This window comes from Lynx canadensis, chromosome A2 (assembly GCF_007474595.2).
Source record: "Lynx canadensis isolate LIC74 chromosome A2, mLynCan4.pri.v2, whole genome shotgun sequence".
NCBI lineage: Eukaryota > Metazoa > Chordata > Mammalia > Carnivora > Felidae > Lynx > Lynx canadensis.
Window position 1 is genome coordinate 30030682 of NC_044304.2, and position 22662 is coordinate 30053343.

The following is a 22662-nucleotide window of genomic DNA, read 5'->3' on the forward strand; positions in this document are numbered from 1 at the left end:
GTAGCTAAAATCCAAAAAAGATCAAAAAGTATCTTTGCTCTCTATAAATATGGGGGTGATTGAAGTCTCTCTCTACCGATCAAATCTCAAAGACCATGGATGCTATTGATACAAGGACACTAGTTAAGGGGATGGTCCAGGTGCTGAATGAAGGGAGAACCCACGAAGTGACTACAGAAGTCATATAAAATATATGCTTTGGAGGAAAGCATGTATTTCTTACCCCAGAGAGGGACCAATTTCCAAAATTGGTACCACATAGATTTTTCTCTTTGAGGAATAAGAGAAGAGATGGGTTTCTTTGTTTCTAGACAAACATAGACAATTAGGCTTTGGATTCTATCCTCAACTCCCTATGTATAGACTTCTGAGTGGTCAGACCAGTAACGTGTGGCGTTTTGGTATCACACCCACCCTGGAAAGTATGTGACATCTGAAAATATGCTTTTGCTCCAATGAATTCATCGAACATAGGATGAGGATACACGCTGAAATTTTAGAAGGGAAATTCATATTACTTGACGGTTTGCCAGGGGACAGAAAGATTGCTCTGATGGGAGTTAATTCAACACATTTTACAAGATTTTATGTCTGAATTGGAAAATCTGCTCTTCTCACGGGGAAACTTTCCTTTAGGAATGGAGTCACATGGGTTAGAATTTAGAATAATCTAAAAAGAATTCCTCCTTGGGGTGCAGACTTTTACTTGAAATGTGTTTGGATTTCCTCCCACCCCTTCTCTTACAAGTACTTCCACTTGGTGAAGCTGCTGCTTTAGAATTTAGAGAGCATGACTCAGTTACATGCAAGGCCAACACCTGCTCAAAACTGGAAGGGCGACGAGCCACATATATCTGAGTACACTAATGTCATGTGTAAGTGTGTAACATTATATCAATAACGTGGGGGCCAATGTCATCCCCCATCCACGCCTGCCTGCTACTCACGTGCCATATTCAGAGGTCGGTAAAACAGAAGTATCCCTGCTACACAGTCCTCTCTCCCTCCTTTGGGGACAGAGAGTTAAAAAGAACTAGATATAATATCATAAGGAGTGTACATGTGTGACAGACAGAGGGAGGAAGGGATAGAAAGGTGAGATTGGAGCTAAAAAGAGACATTTACATGTGCAAAAATTATGGATTTGCTTCCAGGTAGGCATTCACAAAAAAGGAATGAAAGAAAACATTATGCAACATGGCTTGGGAGTGAGGGACCAACACTGGACATGGTGTTGCTGTGGTCCACAGGAGAGAAGATAGACGCTTGAACTCAGTAGTGGCAGTGAAGAAAAGGAGAAGTGGGTGGGCTTAAGAGATACCTAAAGGCATTGATAGGGCATAGTAACCGAAGCCTTGTGAGTGCTGAGGGAGAAGGAGGAAGCAAGGACAACTCCCATGGTTCTGCTTGGGGAAGCTGGATGGATGGAATTACTCACTGCCTTAGGGACACTGGTGGGGCAACAGAGGAGAAAAATGAGCTAACCGGATTGTTCAGTACTTCAGATCTAACCCAAGGGATCACACAGTCTCTGCACACAGGCAGCACTGTGGCTCCAGATACCTCTCCCAAAAGAATCCTGGGACATGTTTTCAAAGATTTTTAGAACTCATGCTCTCTTACATCTGCTTGCAGACTCATTAATCTATGCAGCTTACTTTGGATTGGGGCGGTTGGCATTATGGATTTGTTAATTGCTGATACAATGTACTTTCTACACAGGCCATATGTGAAGAGCAGCACTGGCATTCAAGAAATGTTAAATAATAATGTAAATGAGAAAAATTTCCAATCCCAATAATAAAGGGATCCAAGGAACATTGACGCAACTTGCAATCATCGGAGCTGTTTGATTGCCTTGTCACTGCGGGACAGTGACCAAAGTGATGCTAATCTAAATGTCATCTAGAAAGAATACTAAAAATATTATGGTGAAAATTAAGTACTGCAACCTTAGGAGCTGATTTAAAAATTAGAAGATATAGAGATTTACATCTGTGGGTTTTATGATCGCCAAGTGCAACCAGCTGAACATACTCACATTTTCTTTTTCTTTCCCTCTCTCTTTGAGAAAATGGGTTGTTTTTTTTAAAGAGCCGGCCCAAAGTAATGTTCCCTCAATCAGCAGTTCTTAAACGTTGCTACATATTAGAATCACTAGGGGAGATTTTAAAAACATGATACTTCGGCCACATCCCAGATTAATTAAATCAGAGCCTCTGTGGGTGGGGCTATGGCATCGGCCTTTTTTAGGCTCTCCAAGTGATTTCAGGGTATAGCCAAGTTTGACAACCAAGGCCTTAACTAAGTGAGATCTGAAGAACAAATGCCTTAGAATTACCTGGGGAGGAAATGATTAAAAGTACAGAAGCCTGACTCCATCTAAGACTTGCTGAATCAAATTATGTCAGGATGGGATCTAGTATTCTCCATGTTAACAAGCTCCCTGTGTGATTTATATGCACACTACAGGGTGAGAACTACGGCACAAGGTGAAAATCAGTGGTGGCAACTCTTATGCCTTTAGACACAGGACAAGTTCGTGTAAAAGAAACAAAAGACCCAAGTAAAAAGGAGAAATTTAAGCCCATCATCTGGGAGTTTGGTTTTTTGGACTTTGTTTACAGAGGGCTGTCCTGTGCATTGTCAGATATTTAGAAACACCCCTGGCCTCTAGTCACTGGTGACAATAGTACCACCCCTTCCCTAGGTGACAATTAAAATGTCTCCAGACATTGTCAAATGTCCCCTGGGATAAAGGATCAAGTCAAGAACCACTATTCTAAAAGATGCCAAACATGTGGATGGTTCCATATCTTCCAGTGCCTGGAATTATAAGTAGCAGTGATCTTCCTGATTGACCAGATGTGTCTACTTTTGATTCGATGTTGCAGATTCACATAGGCATAGTTTTTCACAAAGATGTGGCTCAGGTTTCCAGAGAAGGTGGGAGAACCTGAGTCATCAGCAGATGAGTGGCCATTAATGATTTCCAACTGCCGCAGGAAAGGGCTCTCCCTCCACCTCTGGGTATGCTGAGTTATTAATAGGTAAAAAGTTAATGATTATGTAAAAAGCTATATTTTACCTAATCTAAAGCTGCTTGTGAAATGACAACAGGAATGGCTTCTATTGTTCAGATAAATTCAATTAAAGGGCAATTTGTTTCCATGAGTCATGATTGCCTTCTTAATCTGGGCCAAAGAATCGATAACCTTCACATGCAAATAGTGTTCATCCTGGTTAAAAAAAAAAAAAAAGTTGGGAAAATGGTTTCCCCACACCAAAAGGTTGTTCATTAATGCTCAGGGGAGACTCTGCTCTTACGTGGTCTAAAACTCCAGATACACTCTGGCTTCCTTCACAAGGCCAAAATTACCAGGTAAGCCATATTGATTTTGGACATCTTTAGGACAAAATTAGAAAACTCTTTAGTTAATTCAGATGACTGTGATAGTATCCAGCCCGGAAATGTTGAAACTCCTCTCAAATGGCTGAATTTGGCATCTTACACCAGACACAAATGCAAGCTCCAAAGTCAGACTATGTGTTTTGAACTGGGATCACACACTTATTTGCAATACAGTAAGTGACTGAACTTATCTGAGCCTCAAACTCCTCATCTGCTACTCATCTGCCAGATGAAACAAATAATAATATTTCCCTGGGATGTAATAAGGATAAGATGAGATAATAAATCTAAACAGCACTTCACACAGTCCCTGGCATAGAGCAAGCACTTACTAAATGGCAGCAATTATCCTTAATTTAATTAAACTTTACTTATGGAATATGACAGTGGCTTATTTAATTTGTTATTATAATCTATAGAAGATAATTTTAGAGTTTGACAGGATATTACTGGTGCTATGATACTACATGCTCATTTTGCAGATGAGAAAACTGAGGCACAGAATTAAGATACGATAATTCTGGATTTATGCAGAACAGACTCCAAACTCAGATCTTTAGAACCTCCACACGATGCTGATGTAGTGCAAAGAGGAAGAGCTTTGGACTCAAGAATATCTGAGTGTGCCACTTAAATTTGTAGACATTCAGTTTCATCCTCCACAAAATGGATGTAAAAAATAACCTGAAGATGTTACAGTGAATGAGACGGAATGTATAAAAGGATAAACTGCAGAATGCTACATGACTGGTATTTGATACTATGATTTCATCTGCATCAAAACCTGCAATATACACATAGACCCTGGAACACACATAAGCTCATCAAAGTACCATTCAAGATCCTTTTGGATAGTTTTTCATGGCACAGGGCAGTCTCAATCAAGTGTGGCGGTTTGCTTTCGGTTTCAATGCCGATCATTCAGCACCTTGGACAGCACCCAGAGAGGCTTCTTAGGGTACCTACGCAGCATTCTCTGTGTGCTTTCTCACTGGCTGCAAGCTACCATTGCTTTGCAATCTGACTCTCGTTAGGGCAACACAAACAGAAACTTCACTTCACCTCCATCCTTACATGCTGCAACTTTGAAAAGCAGGTGTGCACATGGAATCGGGGCTTTCTTTGACCTTCCCTACCAGACCGATACATGTTGATTGACAGCCTGCCACATTCTCTAGGAACTGAAGCTGGTATTTTCATTTAGTCTGCCTACAGGTGAACTGTATATATTTCAGGACTTAGAATTATTCCAGTGAACAAATTCATACTGAAAGCGTAAAACATACCTGCTTATGAACTTTGTGTCTCTTGGTAATGCCAGGTCAGAATATCAGTTTCAAAACCACAACAACAAAACTTTAAAAGGACAATATTAATTTGTGGTGAGGATAGGGAAGGTGAGGAAGGACATAAGGATAACACTGGAAATAACTGCAAGTCTAGCTTAAAGGGGGAAAAAGCCACCAATTTGCCATTTTTATCAATTCACAATGAGAGCAGCCCTAAAGGACAGAGAAAACAGAAGAGGATAAATACAATTTTAGAACTTGCAAGTGGCTTCAAGGTGACCTCATTCTATTAGTGATTCTACTAAGAGCCATTCGTTTGGTGATAGGTTTTGCTTTGTGTTATTATAAGTCATTATCTAAAGATAGCTTTGTTTCATAAGATCAATGTGGAACTGAGAAGGGTTTGCTAAAAATGATGTAGCTACTATAAATGTATAGACCCGTCTTATGACAACCCATTCTATTTGTTCCTTAAACATAATTTCAAAATTACAAAGCACGGGTTGCTTATTATGAATGACTTGGTAAGGTACCAGGTCCTTAACTAGATGCCACTAAAGAAGCAATCTGATTCACGATTCTGTTTACACATTGCTCAGTTTTTTCAATATGAAAATGTTCTAAGAGTCACTAAACACCTGACTCAAATTCGGTCCTAATACATGGTATTCTGCCCATGCCTACGATTTTCTTTTAAAGTATACCTTTGAAGAACCTTAAAGGAACAGAGACTTCAGATGTACACAAAGCTTGTTGTCTGCTAAGGTGGAAGTCATGGCGTGGACAGGGGGAACAGCATAGACATTGCAAAACACAAGCCAATAGACATGTTAACTTCTTACCTTTTGGGCCCTGGATTTGCCTGGGTTTTGCAATCTTTTCTTTTTTTGGATTCCTTTTTGGTATCTTTTTTGGCCTCTGGTTCAGATGGGGAGGGAGTTTTGCTCCCTTCAGGGTCTGTATTTGGTAGCAGCCCACTAAGATATGCATGCATTTGTTGACTTTGGAGAGGGGGTGGTCGCATGGGGCATGCACAGAGTGTGGCCAGCCACAGGAGAATCAAGAGCACACATACATGCACAAACAGAAGAAAGAAAAAGAAGGATGCATCAAACAGCCAGAGCAAATGCATTCAAACTAAAATAATAAGCAAAAAAAAAAAAAAAAAAGATGCAAACTTGCATAAGGAAAATCGGAACTGAAAAGAAAATAAGAAATCCAAAACTGTTTCCATGACAAGATGTATAAACCTAACTGTGAATCAAGTGGCAGTCTTACAATATGAAATCCAGACAATGTGTATCATAATTCATGATGATGTTTACCAGGGAGTTTACAAAAACACTTCATTATTTTATAACACTTTCTTATTCAGTAACATATGTAGAATACAGTGTGACAACCCAGAGAATATAATGCAACTTCTCTCTCTCTCTCTTTAAAGAACTCAGTCCAAGAGGCTGTAACAGACAGTCATCAAAGTGTACATATTTATAAAAAGCAGAGTTATGCACAGATACTCCCCAGGTATCAGAGTTTTCATAAATATTTTTTATGTAAATAAAAGGTCATGTGTGGGGCTAGCAAACCTTATAACAATGGGAGGTGATGAAAACCTCATTGCCTGTTAAATATTCAAACCTACAAGGCTATTGTTACCTAGTTCTAAATGTTGAGGTTGTATCTCATCAAACCTCCCAGCACTAGAGAGAGGAAAAGCACACAACAAATCCCACAGATATTTCAGAGTCCTCTAGCTTGCGAAGATGAAGATAACTGACGGTCTGATTTAAAATAAATGCAGCACCAACTTTTTCGGGGTTCGGAAGCCACCTAGTTTTTCCTGGATGTGCCTTTCCTGGCTACCGGTTGAGGTGGTGCTCGAGGGAACGCAGGCTTGTCTTTATAGCAACGTGAGGCTACATACATTGGGATAGTAAACTGGCTGTGGCAATGTGGAAATTTATTCCATGTCTTCAGAGCCAAATGGTAATGTTCTTAAATTATTTGCCGCTTTGCATTATTCAGAACATGGATCTTTTCCTCCAGGAGCTGGGCAACGTCTAAAGAAAGAGAGTACTTAGTGCGGAGTTAGGAGAACTGATGTTCTGGTCTTGTCTAGAAAACCTATAAAATGAGGGGGTGGGTTACACTGTGATCTCTAAAGTTCCTCCCAGCTCTATGGTTAAACTGTAAGTGTTATGAGTATCTAGCTTCCAGCTTCACCTAGCTGCTTTCAGCTCTTGAAGTGTGCTTGGCTTTCTCCGTCTGCGGGGCATTTGTACACGCTGTTCCTTTTGCCTGGAAGCACTCAACTTCTACATGTGCTTCAGTTCTCAGCCCAATATCTCCTCCTCAGGGACACCCTCCCTGCCGTCCTCACACGCCGTCTGAGCTGTCTTCCTTTATCAAATGCTAGTAAGGAATATTACTCCTTTTTTTCAGAGCCTGGCTCTCCCTGTAACCCTGCCCTTGTTCGGGGCCTTGTTTTGCTCACCATGTACGCTGAACGTATACCAGAGTGCCTGGCACTCAGTAAATAATCACTAAATATTTATGGAACGAATGATAGCAACAAGAAAGGTAAACATTTATGAGGCTCTTGCCACGTTCCAGGCATTGTGCTGAGCCCACATGCATCCTCTTAAACACCCCATGAGGACACTATCATCCCTGTTTTATAGATGAGACAACTGAGGCATGGAGGGTTCAGTTGCCATCCAGCATGTCTGCTAGTAAACGGAGGAGCCACGATTTGAACCTAGATTGTTCTACCTTCAGAGACCACTTTAGAAGTCCTGTTTGCCATTTCTTTTAAGTTTCTTGAACAGAGAGGAAACTAAGACCCGTGTGTTCTTGTGTGTGTGTGTGTGTGTGTGTGTGTGTGTGTGTACTACAGAAGGAACAGGAAGGGATACAGAGTTAGAGACAATTCTAAAAGCAGGACAAGTCATACACCATTGCCAGTGCCTTAAAAAAAGATCTTTTTTTTTTTTTTTTTTTTGAGGAATACCTCTGGACAAGTGCTTACCTGTTCCCATGGACATGGGACGCACAGAAGGCAAAGCTGTAGTGAAGGAGAGTGGGGTCAATCATGGCGCCATTTTCTGCCCGTTCAAGCAAGTCTCTGAGGTAGCAGAGATGTCGGTGACACCCTCGGACTCCGTTTCGGGCGCAATACTCGTCTAGGACAAACACCTGGCCAGGACTGAACCAGCCCTGTTTGGGGAATAAAGGAGAGACTTTCTTTTAAATACAGGTTTTTTTGTGATGCTGTTTTGTGTTTTGTTTTGTTTTGTTTTGCTTTTTGGAGAGCTGCTACAGTTGGAAGTAACTAGAAAAGGGGGTTTAAAAATTTCGAGAGCCAACACTTGCTGATTTCTTCTAAAGTCCCAGCCACTGTGCTAACCGCCTTGTGTGTGTGCTGGCTCCTTTGACCCTTGGGACAGCACTATGGGGTAGGCCCTGTTTTCCCTGTTGGATGGGTGGGAAACTCAAGGGAAGACATGGAATTTCCCTAGCATCCCAGAACTAGTAAGTGGTGGAGTCCGGATTAGCAGACAGCATGATTCCAGAAACACAATCGCACTCGCTGCTCTAACACTGAACCTTACACCTTCTAAGAATGTTGGGGTGGAGACAGGGTGAGAGCTTGGTTACTGATACGAGAAAACAGTAACATGACGTCTTATATTGGTACTGTGCTTTATACTTGACAAAGAACTTTTGCTGGAGCCCCACAGCAATCCTGTGAGGTAGACAGGGCAGGTGTATCTCCATCTCACAGATGAGGAAACAAATCAGGGCTGTTCAGGGACTCACAAATAATATAAAACAGAAGTAGCCCTGGCTTATTTCATGTCTTCTGCTTTTCCTACTCTGAAGCACTAAAGATTTTAGGATTGGTCGACATACATTTTAGGACTTCATACATTCTTTCCCTCTGAAAGGAAATCTTTTTAAAATTTTATAATGAAGATACTGACCAAACTTTGCAAAGGGAGCATCGCGACTAAGTTTTCAAGTTGTGAACCAGACAGGATACAATTAAACTCCAAGGTGCTTCTTGGGCCCTGGCTTAGCATTTTGCTTTATTTTTTTTTCCCTGGCAATTATTTGTTTTCTCATTATTTGCTTGCTGTATGACCAGATGAAACGCTGCTATAAAAGAGAATCTGGATGGAATCTCTGATTCAGAGCAGTTGGGAAGCATGATGGCATAGAAATTGCTGCCTCCATGATGCCCTTAAAAAAATAGATGCTCAGGAAGGCTGAGAGACTATCCACTCAAGGTCACCCGTCAGCCAAGCCTGAAAGCAAATCACTTCTTTTGGTTTTGGTACTTTTCCGAAGCAAAAATAAAAATAAAAATAAATAAATAAAAATTTAAAAAACCCACAGGTTTCCCTCACTGTCTGAAAAAGGAACGTTCCCATGAAACCTTTCATAAGCCAAAATGGTGTATAGTGGAGAAGCAATAATCATTTTGTACAAGCGAAAAATCCTCTTTGAATTCCTTTTGGTTATTGAAAACAAATACTAATGGAGGTCTTTCGCAAAAGCAAAGTGGCTTAAAGCGAACTTTTCGTTAGTGGGGAGAAACCTGTGAACCAGCTTAGGTGGTATGTTGTAAGCCAGGAATTTAGAATTCTTTGAAATATAAATCTAATTTTACTTTGCGGGTCCTCTCTAAGTCTTTCGAATATTGCTCTCCGCCTTGGGAGAGAAGAGGCAAGAGACAGTGACAGGGGGCGGGTGTAGGCCACAGAAGTGCAGAGAGGGAGGCCTCTGCAATACTCTGATCTTGTATCAGTGATCTGGGGAATCTTCGATTGACAACACACAGCTTAGCAATGCATCCAACGAAAGACGGCATCTTTCCTATTTCAAATTATAAGTTACTGCAGAGGGCGGGAGAGTAGTCGAGGCAGTGGGCTGCCCCTATAGGCAACTTCTTTGCCACTCCATCTGCTACCCCAAATGCTAAATCTTAGAAACAACACTGCTGTGAAAGATTAAAATATATTTTCTACGACTCAGATGACACCAAGTCTTTTGTAGATGCCAAAATAGCTGCTTTGAAAAGAGTTGAAGAAATATCAATTAGGAACTCAGTCGAAGACACAGAAAAATTTATGTATCCCTGCTGGTCGGTCTCCAAAACTAACTGAAAAAAAAAAAAGATTGTAATAATGAGAAAATGAAATATATAGAGGCAGGAGATAAGGTCCTTTTAATTGCTGTTATGTTCTGAAATTTGGGGATAATGATTAATAGATACAGGTATACAAATGCAGAGGGAAACGATTTTATGCTATTCATAATTAATTGTGGATTTTGGAGCATATTTTTAAGCCTATATGTGATTAATGCGAGGCAAGTTTCAAAATTTCACTTCTGGCTTAATTTTTTAGAGCATTTACTAACTCTTCTTAGTGACAAATCTCTTGGTGAAAAAGAAAATTGTTTTAAAAAATGATGATGTGAAAAAAGTCTTGAAAATAAAACACTTTAAAAAATTCCTCAAGAGAATAGGAATTATACATAAAAGGGAATGATTTCAGCTCAGCGGCATATTCTTACAACTTTCATGAATGCAATTTATAATTATGTGAATAATCACATAATCATAGGAAACACATTTGGGAAAAATTGCCTTGCAATGCAAGGTAAGCTTTTTTTTTTTTTTTTTTTTTTTTTTTTTTTTAAGTCAAAGTGATGTGTTCCTTTCCAATTTGGCAAAGTTCAGATTCTTCTGATGAAGTGATTCTAAACCCGAGATCATCAATGAATCTTTTATGAGACGCAGATTAATAAATTATTCCATATAATCCCGTTTCTGTTTTTAAGACTATTTTATCTACTATTTTTAATAGTTTGGCTCCTGGTTATAGGAAAAAAACCAGAATTTAAAATAAAAAGTAGTAAGAATAGATTGAAGAAATAGCGTGTCATAGGAAAGAAACACATTTCATCATATTTATATTATCGTCAATAATATGTTAACGTTAGTAAATTATATAGTATTATAATATACAGACACATTAACCTTAGTGTGCAGAGTCAGGGATGAGGCTTTTCCTCTTTGTAAAGTCATTTCGTTATGTCCCCTTACCTTTCCCATCTATAAAGTGGGATTCATATCATTTACCTTTAAGAAATGAAGTAACAATTTATGGTTTATAGAAGGAAATAAACCGGGTCTTTTTTAGGCTTCTGAATTTGATTAGTATAAAGCCCAAAATATATCTTCAGGAATCCAATAAAGACAGAATTTTTAAAAAGACATAATAGTTGTCCCTTGAATTTAAATGATTTAAATCTAGGCTCAGAGCAGGATTTCAAGAAATGTTGATGCTCTTGCTGGAGAGCTGGACTTCCAAATGTCTAAAGCACCATAAAAAATTCCCCCAAAGGGTGAAAAACGCTTCAAATACTATGACTAACAAGAAGCCGTCCAAACAAACAAATCCAAACCAGTTTAGCTTCTGAAAAGCGAAGTGACATTTATTTACAAATCATTTTAATTTTTGAAAAATAAACAAAAAGAACACATCCATTTCTGAGACCAAAGCACAGGGTCTTATCATCTGAGAAGGGGAGGGAGGGGGAATCTTAAAGTCTTAAGAAACCGAGGCAATTTTTACAAGTTCTCCACAAGCAGGTGCCAAACTCGATTACCCTCTTGGGAATATTTCTCATGTAGCAGCTGAAAAGGGGGAAGCTTAGATGGGGAGTCTGGGGAATTGGATCTGTCTCTACTGATAACTGCCTCCCGCTCTGTCTTCTTTGGTAAGTAAAACTATCTCAACCCAGGAAATCAAGAACACATTTACCATTGTTAAAGGGGCTCTGTAACAGAGAAAAGAGCTTTTGATATAAAGGTAGAGAAATACCGCATTTAAAAAAAAATGTTAATCGTGTTTAAACTGCTGTAGACCAAAGAATATACTTGCCAGGCAAGAATAGGAATCATTAAGTCTGTGATCCAAAGTAAGGCGTTGCACCATCTCAAAGAGGGAAGCGTGGTCAAAGTTACAGGGGTTGGAAGAGATAAATTCATCCATGCCATGTTTTTGAGCTCTATCTGCGTCTGTTCATTTATACATGTAGAGAGAGACACAATTTAGAGAAACACATCACATTTTCTTTGACATTTCAAATACACAGGAATTCACTAGGCATTATGAATGCTAGCTGTTTCCCCTTTCCCTCCCACCAACATCCGCAAGATATTCTTTTTACCTCCCATTGTCAACTTGCATCACTTACTGGTGAGTTTATTGCATTTAGGCAAAAATATATTGGCATCAATGTTTATCAAATGATCACAACTCCAGTGCATTTATGTTGTTCTTTAAAAACTAAGCACACGACCGTAACTTCGCCTGCAATTCACCAAACACTGAAAGCAGATCGGATCTTTGCTTATAAAAGCCTAGTTAGCTTTTTTAGGTTTTTAATAGATTCTGCCATTCCAGTGGTTATATCTAGAGCAATTTCTCTACAATTATTGGGATTATCTGGAAAAGGGTTATGCTGATTTTCAGCCAAGTGACAATATTTGTATCCTCCCCTTCCAAATCCCCATTGCCAATTTGGTTTCACAAAAGATTTGGGTCCCCGCCCTCCAAAACTAAAAGAAAATAATAATAACAAAAGATTTTCATTGAAACCTGGAGAATAAGTTAAGTGGGAATTTAGTTTGTGATAGCCAAGGTCATTGCCTTATAGTGTGCTTACAATTAGCAAAGCTTATGAAAGAGACAAACAGATTTACTCAGCAAGGGCTATGATCTGCCATTTATTGTGAATTAATAGTCTCAATGTATTCACACTTTTTCTTACAGGGTGAAGGCTGCAAGCAAAACCTCCTAAGGGCTAACTAATTAATCTCAATATGTGTAACTAAAATACTCTATACTCAATGGGCAAAATTCAACTCAAGTGAGAACAAGTAAATCCCGGAGAGGTAGGAATGAAGAGCCTACACATTAAAGGAATCAGCTCACTCCACCTCATGTTCACTCACTCTCCTGCTATGCTCACTGCAAAGAAGAAGCATCGTATATCAAATTAAGCAAGAGTTTATTCATCCCCTGGTATGCAATATTCTACCGGAAGGAAGAGGGGGGACCTGCCTGGGACCAGCAATGCTGTCTGGACAGGAGGAAAATCAATTTCTGATTGAGAGGGTGTTTGGATAGATTTTCATACATGGCCCTTTATCGCAGGCAGCTTCCCCCCCCCCCCCCCCTTCTATGCTTGGGGTATGACTGAAAACTTGAATTTTGGTAGCAGGCTGGCTTTAAGCTGAATATTTCTCATCGCATTATAGATTTGGTGTATCATTCAGACCTAAATCCACGGTATGTCAGATGCTTGCCCTCTTCCTGTTAGATTTTCAAAATCTCTAGTCATTTTTCATAGAAGCAGCAAGTGGTCAGTGTTTGAACGGGATGTGTTGCTTATGCCCTAGACACACAGAAGCAATGGCTTCCAGAAGGCAAGTTGAAGAAAGTGTATTTTAATAGCCAAGTTGCTCCATTAAGATGATAAAACACAAGCTTTTGGAAGGAATATCACCCGCGTAAGAATTATATTAGAGAATCTGAAAGAATTCTCTTTGCTGTGTTAATTGCCTCGGATTTGTCTTCAAGAAAGTGCTTTCAGTGTGAAGTCGGGTGCTTTATCTATGATTCTTTTGTTGGTTGTTTGGGCTCCAAGCTGTATTTCTCCTTTTGACTCAGGATGGCTACTAAGACAGGTGGCCCGAAGTTGATGCTGGGGAAAAAGCTAGCTGCTTCTAGACTATGTCTGTGTGAGATTCCTCTGGCCCGAGGCAAGCGTCTTAAACCTGCTCCAACTTTAAATCTCCGCCCCCCCCCACCCCTGCAGGAGGGCAAACCTGTAATCCAGGTGCCACCTTTCCATCCCTCAGGACAGATGATGCCCTACCACCCCCTTCGGGTCAGTCCCAGGTCACTTTAGTCGAGGAAAAATAACAGCGGAGCCCACTAATTGCTCATCCTTATAAAAAGCCTCACCCATCTCGTGCCTCCCAATTTTAACAGAGAGATGAGGCATTTTGGCTAGCACCAGCTTCTTGCTCTCGGATTTCTCAGAAGAGGCTGCAAGCTGACAAATCGGCCCGGGGCCTTACTTTGCCAGTTTGGCTCGGCTATTTTACTGCTCTTCCATTAGGATGGCGGAACCGGTCATTTAGCTCGGAGAGAAGGGGGCTCTTTCGTAGCTGTTAAATGTAGGGCACAGGTCTCAAGTCTCTTCTTCTTTATTTGTCGAACCTCTTGAAAACTTTGCGATGAACTATCTCACCTTGCCGCCTGCCCACTCGGGAAATGCATCTGAAAAGGCAACTTGGCTCCTCCGTGGAGACCTGGATCCGGTTCCTACTCCCCGCCTCCCCGATACATCACAATACGGCTTCACCGGGCTAAGTCCTGGCTTAGAGTACATCTAAAGACCAATTTTGCCTTCACTTACGTTTTAAAGGAGGCTTACAGAAAAATATGCTTAAAATCAGCCTGTTTTCCTTCTCAGAAAGCCACTCTGTCAACATAAAAATCCCTTTTCCCTTCTTCCTTTCTTTCCTCCCTCTCTCTCTCTCTCTCTCTGCCCACATGGAGATGAGCCTGGGACTCCTTTAGGAGGTCTGGACTCTAGTTCGAGCTCTATTTTTAAAGAGCTGAGGGATCCCAGCTTGTTGATCTCTGAGACTCAGTTTCCTTGGGCGTAAAATGAGCCGGATTTTCACTGCCCTTGCTGAGGTCACCTAAGCTCTTTGCACACCGTCTACATGTATAAGATAGAGCCTAACACAATGGGAGTTTCCAGCAGGAAAAACGAACAGCCTCTGGATTTTGCTTACTCAAAATCATCATTTACCCAGATTTAGCCTCTTGAGTTGTTGGTTCCAACCACTCAACAGCGCTTGAAAGGGGGACTGTCTACCATGAAATCTTTGAGAGTCTCGCTGAGCTTATTTTCTTCAGAAAAAGAGGAGTGGGGTGGGGAGGGGAGCAGGAACACTATTTTAAGGTGTCAGGGGAAGGGGTCTGATTTTTCAGCTCTGTCCCAGCAGGGATTGGGTACTTTTGTTCTCTGCTATATTCCCAGCACCTAGAACAAGCATCTCTCAGTACCTGGTGCACAGCAGGCACTCGAGACATAGGTGTTAAAATAATGAATTTATTTCATCAAAATAAATAAAGTCACTCCTTCAACAAATATTTTCTATTTCTTGATTTAACGAAATGGTGATATACTAAATTCAGTGTAAACAGTTCATTTGAGCTAGGGTAACAGGTGATTAAGTGGGTGGGCTTAAGGGGTCACAAAGACTGAATTTGAGGCTAGACCTGCCATTACTAGGGATGTGACAGTGACGCAGACTGATTAGTGTTTCTGAGTGTCCTTCTTGTACGTAAACGGAGAATAGTGTTTGAGTCTATGGGGGGAAGGTTGCTGAGAGGTTCTGCTGAGAAGTACCTGGGCAGCTGGCTGGCACACAGTAAGTGCTCAATAAATCTTAGCTATGAGTGGGCAAATTTCTTAGTGCTCCTGAAGCCAGCTTGATCAAAGTTTTCAGCGAGCCAAGGATGTCTCTGTATTTATGGCTAATGTTAGTTACAGGTTGTTTCTTAAACCATATTGCTTCTAGGAAGCTGGGAGCCTTCCCAGTCTCTCTGCATTGTACTTCTCCTGTGCCCCTGCACAACGAATTCGCACGTCCTATCTCTGTGTTTTTGCTGGTTTACGTTCCAATTTTCCTGTGGTCAGAACACCCACATACAAGTTGAATCCCTTGCTAGATAATACGTTCCTTGAGGGCAAGTTTCTGATCTGTTCTTTCCCCCGCCAGCTCTCAGAGGAGGCAGGTCCTGAGGAGGTGTTTATTAACTGACTTATTCTGACACTTCCATCCCAGGAAACTTCCCATTGACTTTATTAAGGAGTCACACACATGGGGATTCAGATGGCATCTTGCAAATCCAAAAGTGGGAACATGTGCTGTTCGGGGGAAAAAAAATCTTATAGAAGGAAACAGAATTCTAGGTGCAGGTGTCTTTGGATACCATTCAGATTGTCTGCCTGTGTCTCCATACATGTCTAGGACCATATGCATTACATATGTTGTCTATTTTAAAATAAAACACTGCAGTGGTCCAGCTGTTCCAAATTCTGTTTCAAAGAACTTGTGGGTGCTTCCCAAGCAACACCATATAGTCATTCTTGCACTGCCCCAGTCTGTTCTCCTACAGTGCTGAACATTACAAAATAGATGATCCTTGCAACTCCATTTTCCCCTGTACAAACAATTGGAACTGGTTGATTAAAGCAAAAAGAAAACTCCAATGCTGCCGTTAGCAAGGGGAAAACAGCCCGGAGCAAAATATGAGAAAGTTACTTCCTGAATTCAGGACACCTTGGGATCGCTTCCTTTGCCAATGTTTGCCTTGTGTCAGGAGAATGAAAATGAATTCAAACGTAGGGTAAGCAAAACAGAATCAGGAGGCTAAAGTGGCGGCTGAAATCTCCAATGATGTTTGGATTATCTCGTTCTTTGGGAGATACATACCAACGTTCTTTTTCATTAATACGTGGGTTTTTTGGTTTTTGTTTTTTAAGAAATCAAGGATTGGCTGCATTTTAAGAACGGACTTCAACCTTTGCCTTTTCCAGACCTGGTTGAACGGTTCCTAAGTTTTCCTTGGTCTGCAAGGGCTCCAAACGTCCTAAAAACTGGCCGTGTAATTTTATAGGCTCTGCAGGTAGGGCATAATTCAACACATCTTCCAAACAATGCTACTTGTGTTCCTTCTGGGGTTTAACTGCATAAAGATTTTGAAGTCCTGTATAGCATGGGCCTAGAGATGACTTCAGACTAATCTTTGGCGAATAAAGTTGATATACCTGAGCTACATTAAGAAACTTCAAGCACTATTAATGGCATCCATGACACAAAAGCAGGCTGATGGACACAAAGACTTCTGGAAGGCAAGTACACTTTCAAGTGGAAACTAATCAAAACTTTACCCCAAGTTTGCTCAGAAACAATTTGGTTTGGCATTTAAGGAATGTTGGGAAAATTCTGGTTCCTAAAGTGATATGATTATGTGGATTTTATACTCTCATTTAATCTACTTCATTAAAATCCAAGTGACGTCACTAATTGGTGACCCTACTGGCGATGTTGTTCTTTGATCATGATGCCTGGGTTTATTTCATGTTTGATATCTGTTTCCTTTTTCTTCCTTACAATGGAAAACATATATTTTTCATGATCTCTTGGCTTAATAACAAGCATATGTATGTGATCTTGTTTCAGACATACCATTTTTTAGATAAGTTTGCAATAATGTCTACCGAATAAAGGTAATTTTCTTGGACTAATGCAGCTTTCAAACCTTCATTTTATTGAGATTTTCCTATTATTCTAACAGCCAAGGGAATGAAGACAAAAGGTCATCTCTCTTTTTATTTTGTAATATTACATTTTGGAACATTTCATGCGCTAGGAGAAAAAAAAAGTCTGCCGTTGAAAATAATTATTGTATTGTTAATAAATTGTCTGAGAGAGGCTCCTTTCTCTAATGAATTCCTTTTATAATAAGCTAAAGGTAGCTACTTTATCGCTGAAATTTCGAGCACAGTTATAGCTGTTGTTACTCCTGATGGATGCTAGAGGCAAGAGAATAGCTAATGTGACTCTAAAGTCATTGTGAACCCCAACTGCAAATTAAAAGGTGACTTTGTATCTTTCTTATATGGAAAATGTTTGCTTGTCATATCTGCTTGACAGTACAAGAGTGAATGTATGGTTTGGACAGTAACGAACAATGACAGTAGTCAACCTCATCAGAAGACATGAAATAGAGAAATGACAATGATTGATGGCAGCTGGCTGTTTACAGATTTTTCTAGAAGAGTTTTTCTTGGCATGATCAAGTAACGAGGGGATGTTGTGCCCTGACTGAGCTCTGCATAGCAAGCAAAAGATTGGTCTTCCCATGCCTGCTGCCCTTGAGAAACAACTTAATTCCTTCATGGTCCCCTTGACTCAGTCAAGCTAACTTGCCTGGCCAAGAGAGCATGGCTTCTCAGGAGCTATGAAGGCCCACATTGCACTTTGCAAAAATCTTGACTTTAAAACTACTATGGCAGTATACTTAAGGGGATAAACATGTGATGTTTATTTCAAGTTAATTTTTATAATTCTTTATAAGACAGTTGCTTTGAGTAAAAAGCATAGTAGAGATTTTGTCCATGATCTCAAAATGAATAAATAAATGATCTGTAATTTCCCCTGCTGTAGTTATTACATTTTCAGTGAATTTACAGAGTGCTTGATGACGTCTTTATGTTCCCTGTGACATGAGCAAAAATAAACTTTCTGTGGTTGGCTAATTAATAATGTATCTTACTGTAAATCACTGTATGACATGAGTGTGCTCAGCTGATTAATGAATAATACATTTTAAATGTGCCTGAAACACTTAACAAAGAAATGAACCTTCATTTAACATGCACTATGTAGATACTATCATGGTTTTGGGAAAATTTTTGACCTAATTGAGGGAGTCTATTCTTTTTTAAAAAGTCATTTACTTTTGCAATGAGAAGGAAAGTGATTTACAGTGTGGTTTGGGGTCATGCGAATTAATTTGGCATTGAGTTAATTCTTTAATATTGCATTCCTGCAACGTAGCAACTGCAAGTTGACAATATAAGAAGATACAGCAAAACTCTCAGTGATAAAACTATAGAAAGGAATAAAGGCAAACGACTATTTGGAAATCTACTAGGATAGCAATGCGTTGTTGTGCAAATATATGTAAATTCGCTCAGAACAGAATTCATTCAATCATCTATTCATCCATCCTTTCTTTCATTCTTTAAAAAAAAAAAGTAGAGCAAAATCCTAAATTCCCGCTATATTCACATTCTACGGTAAGCTTTTAAAATGCCTCATCAGACATTCAAAGTAAAGTAAAGTAAAGTTAAATTAAGTATCTGCTTGGAGTGGTGAAAAAAAAAAATCTGTCTGCTAGCCAGGGGTACATTTATGCAAAACAAAAGAAAAAAAGAAAGAGAGGGGTAAAGAAAGCAAATTAAAGAAACAGAAAGAATTAGAAGAAAGTACTGTTATTAAATGGGCAGGAGAAATGATATGACCTACGGTTTCTAAATCAGCATTCAGAATACTCAAGTACATATTTGCCTGCTCTCTTGACTGATTTATCTATTTCCTTCTAAGGTCAAGTCTTCCCTCAACACATTGGGTGGACAGCTTTGCCTTCTATGAATAAAAGACTTGTAGATTCTCTTTCATCAGTAACTCAGCGAAGAGAAAGGTTTTTGTAAGTTTTAAAGTTTCTTTTTTCTCTTACAGGTGTATATTAAGAGAAATTAATACAAATACAAATGATGTCAAAACAGTTATTGCTATCCTTGTTCTTGGGGGCGGGGTGGCTGGCGGAGAGACATTCGAGACCAGAGGTCCAAACCCTCTGGGGCGGGGGGGGGGGGGGGGGGGGGGTTGTGATTCAGAAGCTTTTGTGAATCAACTATATGGACTCAATCACGTCCTTAATTTCCTGTTTTTGTGTGTGGCAGTCCCATGTATTAGAGCTCTCCTTTCAAAATGAATCCTCTTGTGGGTCTTACTTGGATCACACCCTCAAGTCAAGTACAACGACCTCTTTAGTGTTCAAATAATGCATTTACTTTATCAATTGTATTCTGCACTTTCTTGAAATCTTGTTCAGCTAACCTTTTTGGGTCTCCTACCCCACCTTTCTATTTGTTACGGTATCCACGGCTACCGCCCCACAGGTACCGCTGACCGTTCTAATCTTTGGAATGGGAGAGGAGAAACACCACATTATCAGAGTGCAAAATGATCTGTTTTCAGGCATTAAGCAGTCAGGTAGCTGTAAATTCCATGAAGCAAAGGCATTATTTGCCATTTTGTTGTGATGCTAATTAATATTCTTGGAATGAAAAAAATCAGGAGATGTTAATGGTTGGCTTTACTCAGAGGATCATTTGATGCCAATATGAAAGCCAAGGAGAGGAGGCAATTATGCACACATCACATGCATCCTAGTTTCGGTATGGAAGCTTACATTTCAAACCTAAGGTCAGGAAAATAACATGAAAAGTTTTACTACAAAGTCTAGACATGAGGGAGATTTAAGAGGATAGGGAGGAAGCACATTGCAGGTGTCAGATAATCTAGTCTGATTATCTGAGCTGTGCTAGCTATAGGGGAACACTTACCCTTCAGTCCAGCTAGAAGTTAGCAGGGTAAGAAGGAACAAACCAGAATAACATAAAGACTAGCAACAAGGCTCAGGAAAGCAGACAGGAGTTCTAACCTAGCAGCTAAAGTTCTTGGGTTTGAGCAAAGATTGAACAAGAAAACGTAAATGATACAAAATAAAACAAAAACCAAAATCAACCCTCCCTCCCAAACCAACAGTTACCAAGACCCCACTAACTGTTGAAGGCTGTTAGGGTGATAGCAAAAATAGAACAGTTCTCAAAAACATCCAACTTTGGGGATGTATGATGTGATTAACAGTTATTAGTTGAGAAACAGACATTAAAATGAGACTCATTTCAAGTGATATATCAAGTAATCATTGACCAAAGAGCAAAGCTTAAAATCCCCCCTCCCTCCACCCCACATGAGAACGGAGGTACCGATTGTTACTGTTCCTCTAACACAGACTGGACAGGAATCAGGTGTCTCAATGAGAGGCCACTTGGTGTAATAAAATGTGGCAACCCTCAACAACAGATTTGGACGTAGTTTCCAAGGTGAGCAATATTGGCCTTCAAAATTGGAACATTGCACATATTGATTCAAAAACATTGGACAGCTAGCCACTGACTTCATTTCTTCACGTTGTAACCAAAATGAAAGGGGAAAAATTAAATCAACGACAACACACACCAAAAAAACCACAAAAGAACAAAAAAGTTTTAAGGTTTGGTGGAACCCTCCCCAGATCATTGTAGAGTCACATACAAACGAATGAATAGCAGGATCTATTTTTTTCTTCGGTTTTTACAATTCCATGGAAATACTCCACTCCACTCTTTCTTAGACGTGTCTTTTCATTTTGAAATTGCAAAAAATAAAAACTGTACCCAGAAGTCTGTCAAACTGAATTTAGAAAGACCCAAATAAACTCATAATTACTCCCAAGCTTCCCAAACTGTAAGATGTTCTATTCTCAAGTTACCCTTGAGCAGACAGCGACATGACAAGACTGGAGTGTTTATTTTTCTCTACCCAAAAAAACCTCTCCCATTTTTCCATAGCTTCCCTTTGCCAAGTAATACTAATAAAGTGATTACAAAGTTAACTCACTCGAACGTTGTTCCTAAAAATTATTTACTTGCAAGAATGGCAAATATTTTGAACAGATACTGGATTTGATGAACTGTGTACAGAATTAGGTATTTAACAATGACCCTTACCTTTTGGAAGTCAAGGAAACCTTTTTAAAATGCAATACTTGATTGGTTTTACTCATTTTGTTCCAGAACCGGTGCCTGAATGTTTACGACATGACAATTTAGACTGAGAGCCAAATATCAGGGAAGGATCAAAGTTTGCTACTTAGTACTATGCTGTGATTGTTTTTCATTTTTCTAGAACCTTGCTTTGTAGTGCCAGGTGACCAACCTGTCCCAGTTTGCCCAGGACCAACGAATTTCTGGGGACACAGAACTTTCAGAGCTAAAACCAGGGAAGTCGTGGGCGAATCTGGGTAAGGCGGTAACCCTAAGTATGAATCGACAATGTGAGTATGACTGCTACCCATAGATCAGGCCCGATCTGTTTCATAGTGATGGTTTGAAATTAACAAACTAAGTGTAGCTGTAAAGTAATTGTGACATAGTCCCCATTTTGTGGCAGATTCCACTAAAAATTATGATATATTCTCCAACCCCCAGCCAGTGTTTGGTTGTTATGCATAACTACTCAGTGGCAGTACAGAATGTAAAGTTCCTTATTCCTTTTTTTTTTTTTTTTAATCTTTAGCATTGGTGTTATATACCCCTCACTGCAAATGATCAGGTGTGGTGCAAAAGGCTGGGTCGGTTAAAATCCTGACTGGATTCCTTTGCTAAATTATGGGAAAAGAAGCCTGGTACTCTGGATGCAGTTTTTATTAAGTGCCTAACCTAGCGATAGAAAGAATCTGGAGGGGTGCTGAGCGTCTGTTTTAGTAGTAAAGGAACTATGAGATTATTGGGTTCGACACTGTTGGATTGAAGCTCCGGATAAGGACTATCATTTATTAGAGGGTCATGGTATACAGTTGTGCATATTGGGCACCGCACAACTCAACAGGCACCATTCACATTTTTGTCTGTGTGCAAAGTGACTAAGGAAGTGCACAATCTGCATGGATGAATATGGTTGCTTTGTTCTTATAGAACCTGGAGGTGTAGTAGGGCCTCACACCCTTTGGAGAACCCCTGTTCCTAACAGTGATTAAGAAGACACTAGAGAAGGTGGTTCTGCCACAAGGTACGGACAAATTCCAGAGGCATGAATTACATTACCTTCTCACATATCTCTCAGTCTACCGCCCATGCTCTCTAGGGATGATATTACCTATTAGCTCCCATGCTTACCTAGGGATGATATTACCCATATTCTAACCCTTAGAATTTTGCTTTGGATTCTCCATTTAATACAAGTTCCCTATGTCATCTAGGGTGGTGACATACATCAAGCTCCTGTGCACTCAATTAAATCTTCCTGCTGATGCCTAATGACTAGCACTCTAATTTTCTTGCTAAATGAATCTTACCCACAGAGGAAAATCTAATCAAGAACCCCTGCATATTTCCATGAGGAGACACTCATTGCCTCTTCAGCATTGGTGACCTCCATTGGTGGTCTTTTTTTTTTCT

General features: G+C 39.9%; 1 protein-coding gene across 11 annotated transcripts in view; it reads right to left on the minus strand.

Annotated features, from left to right (window-relative positions):
- CADPS (calcium dependent secretion activator) overlaps positions 1-22662 on the minus strand; it is a 476722-nt gene that overhangs the window by 130978 nt on the left and 323082 nt on the right. For 10 of the 11 annotated variants that reach the window (XM_030307156.1, XM_030307157.1, XM_030307154.1 and 7 more), the window contains exons 12-13: positions 11658-11794; positions 7733-7920 (exon numbers count right to left, since the gene is read on the minus strand). In XM_030307156.1, coding sequence (XP_030163016.1) covers positions 7733-7920; positions 11658-11794 — 325 coding nt within the window. Of the gene's footprint in view, positions 1-7732; positions 7921-11657; positions 11795-20004; positions 20017-22662 lie in introns of all 11 variants that reach the window. The other variant, XM_030307155.1, reaches the window with a different exon arrangement.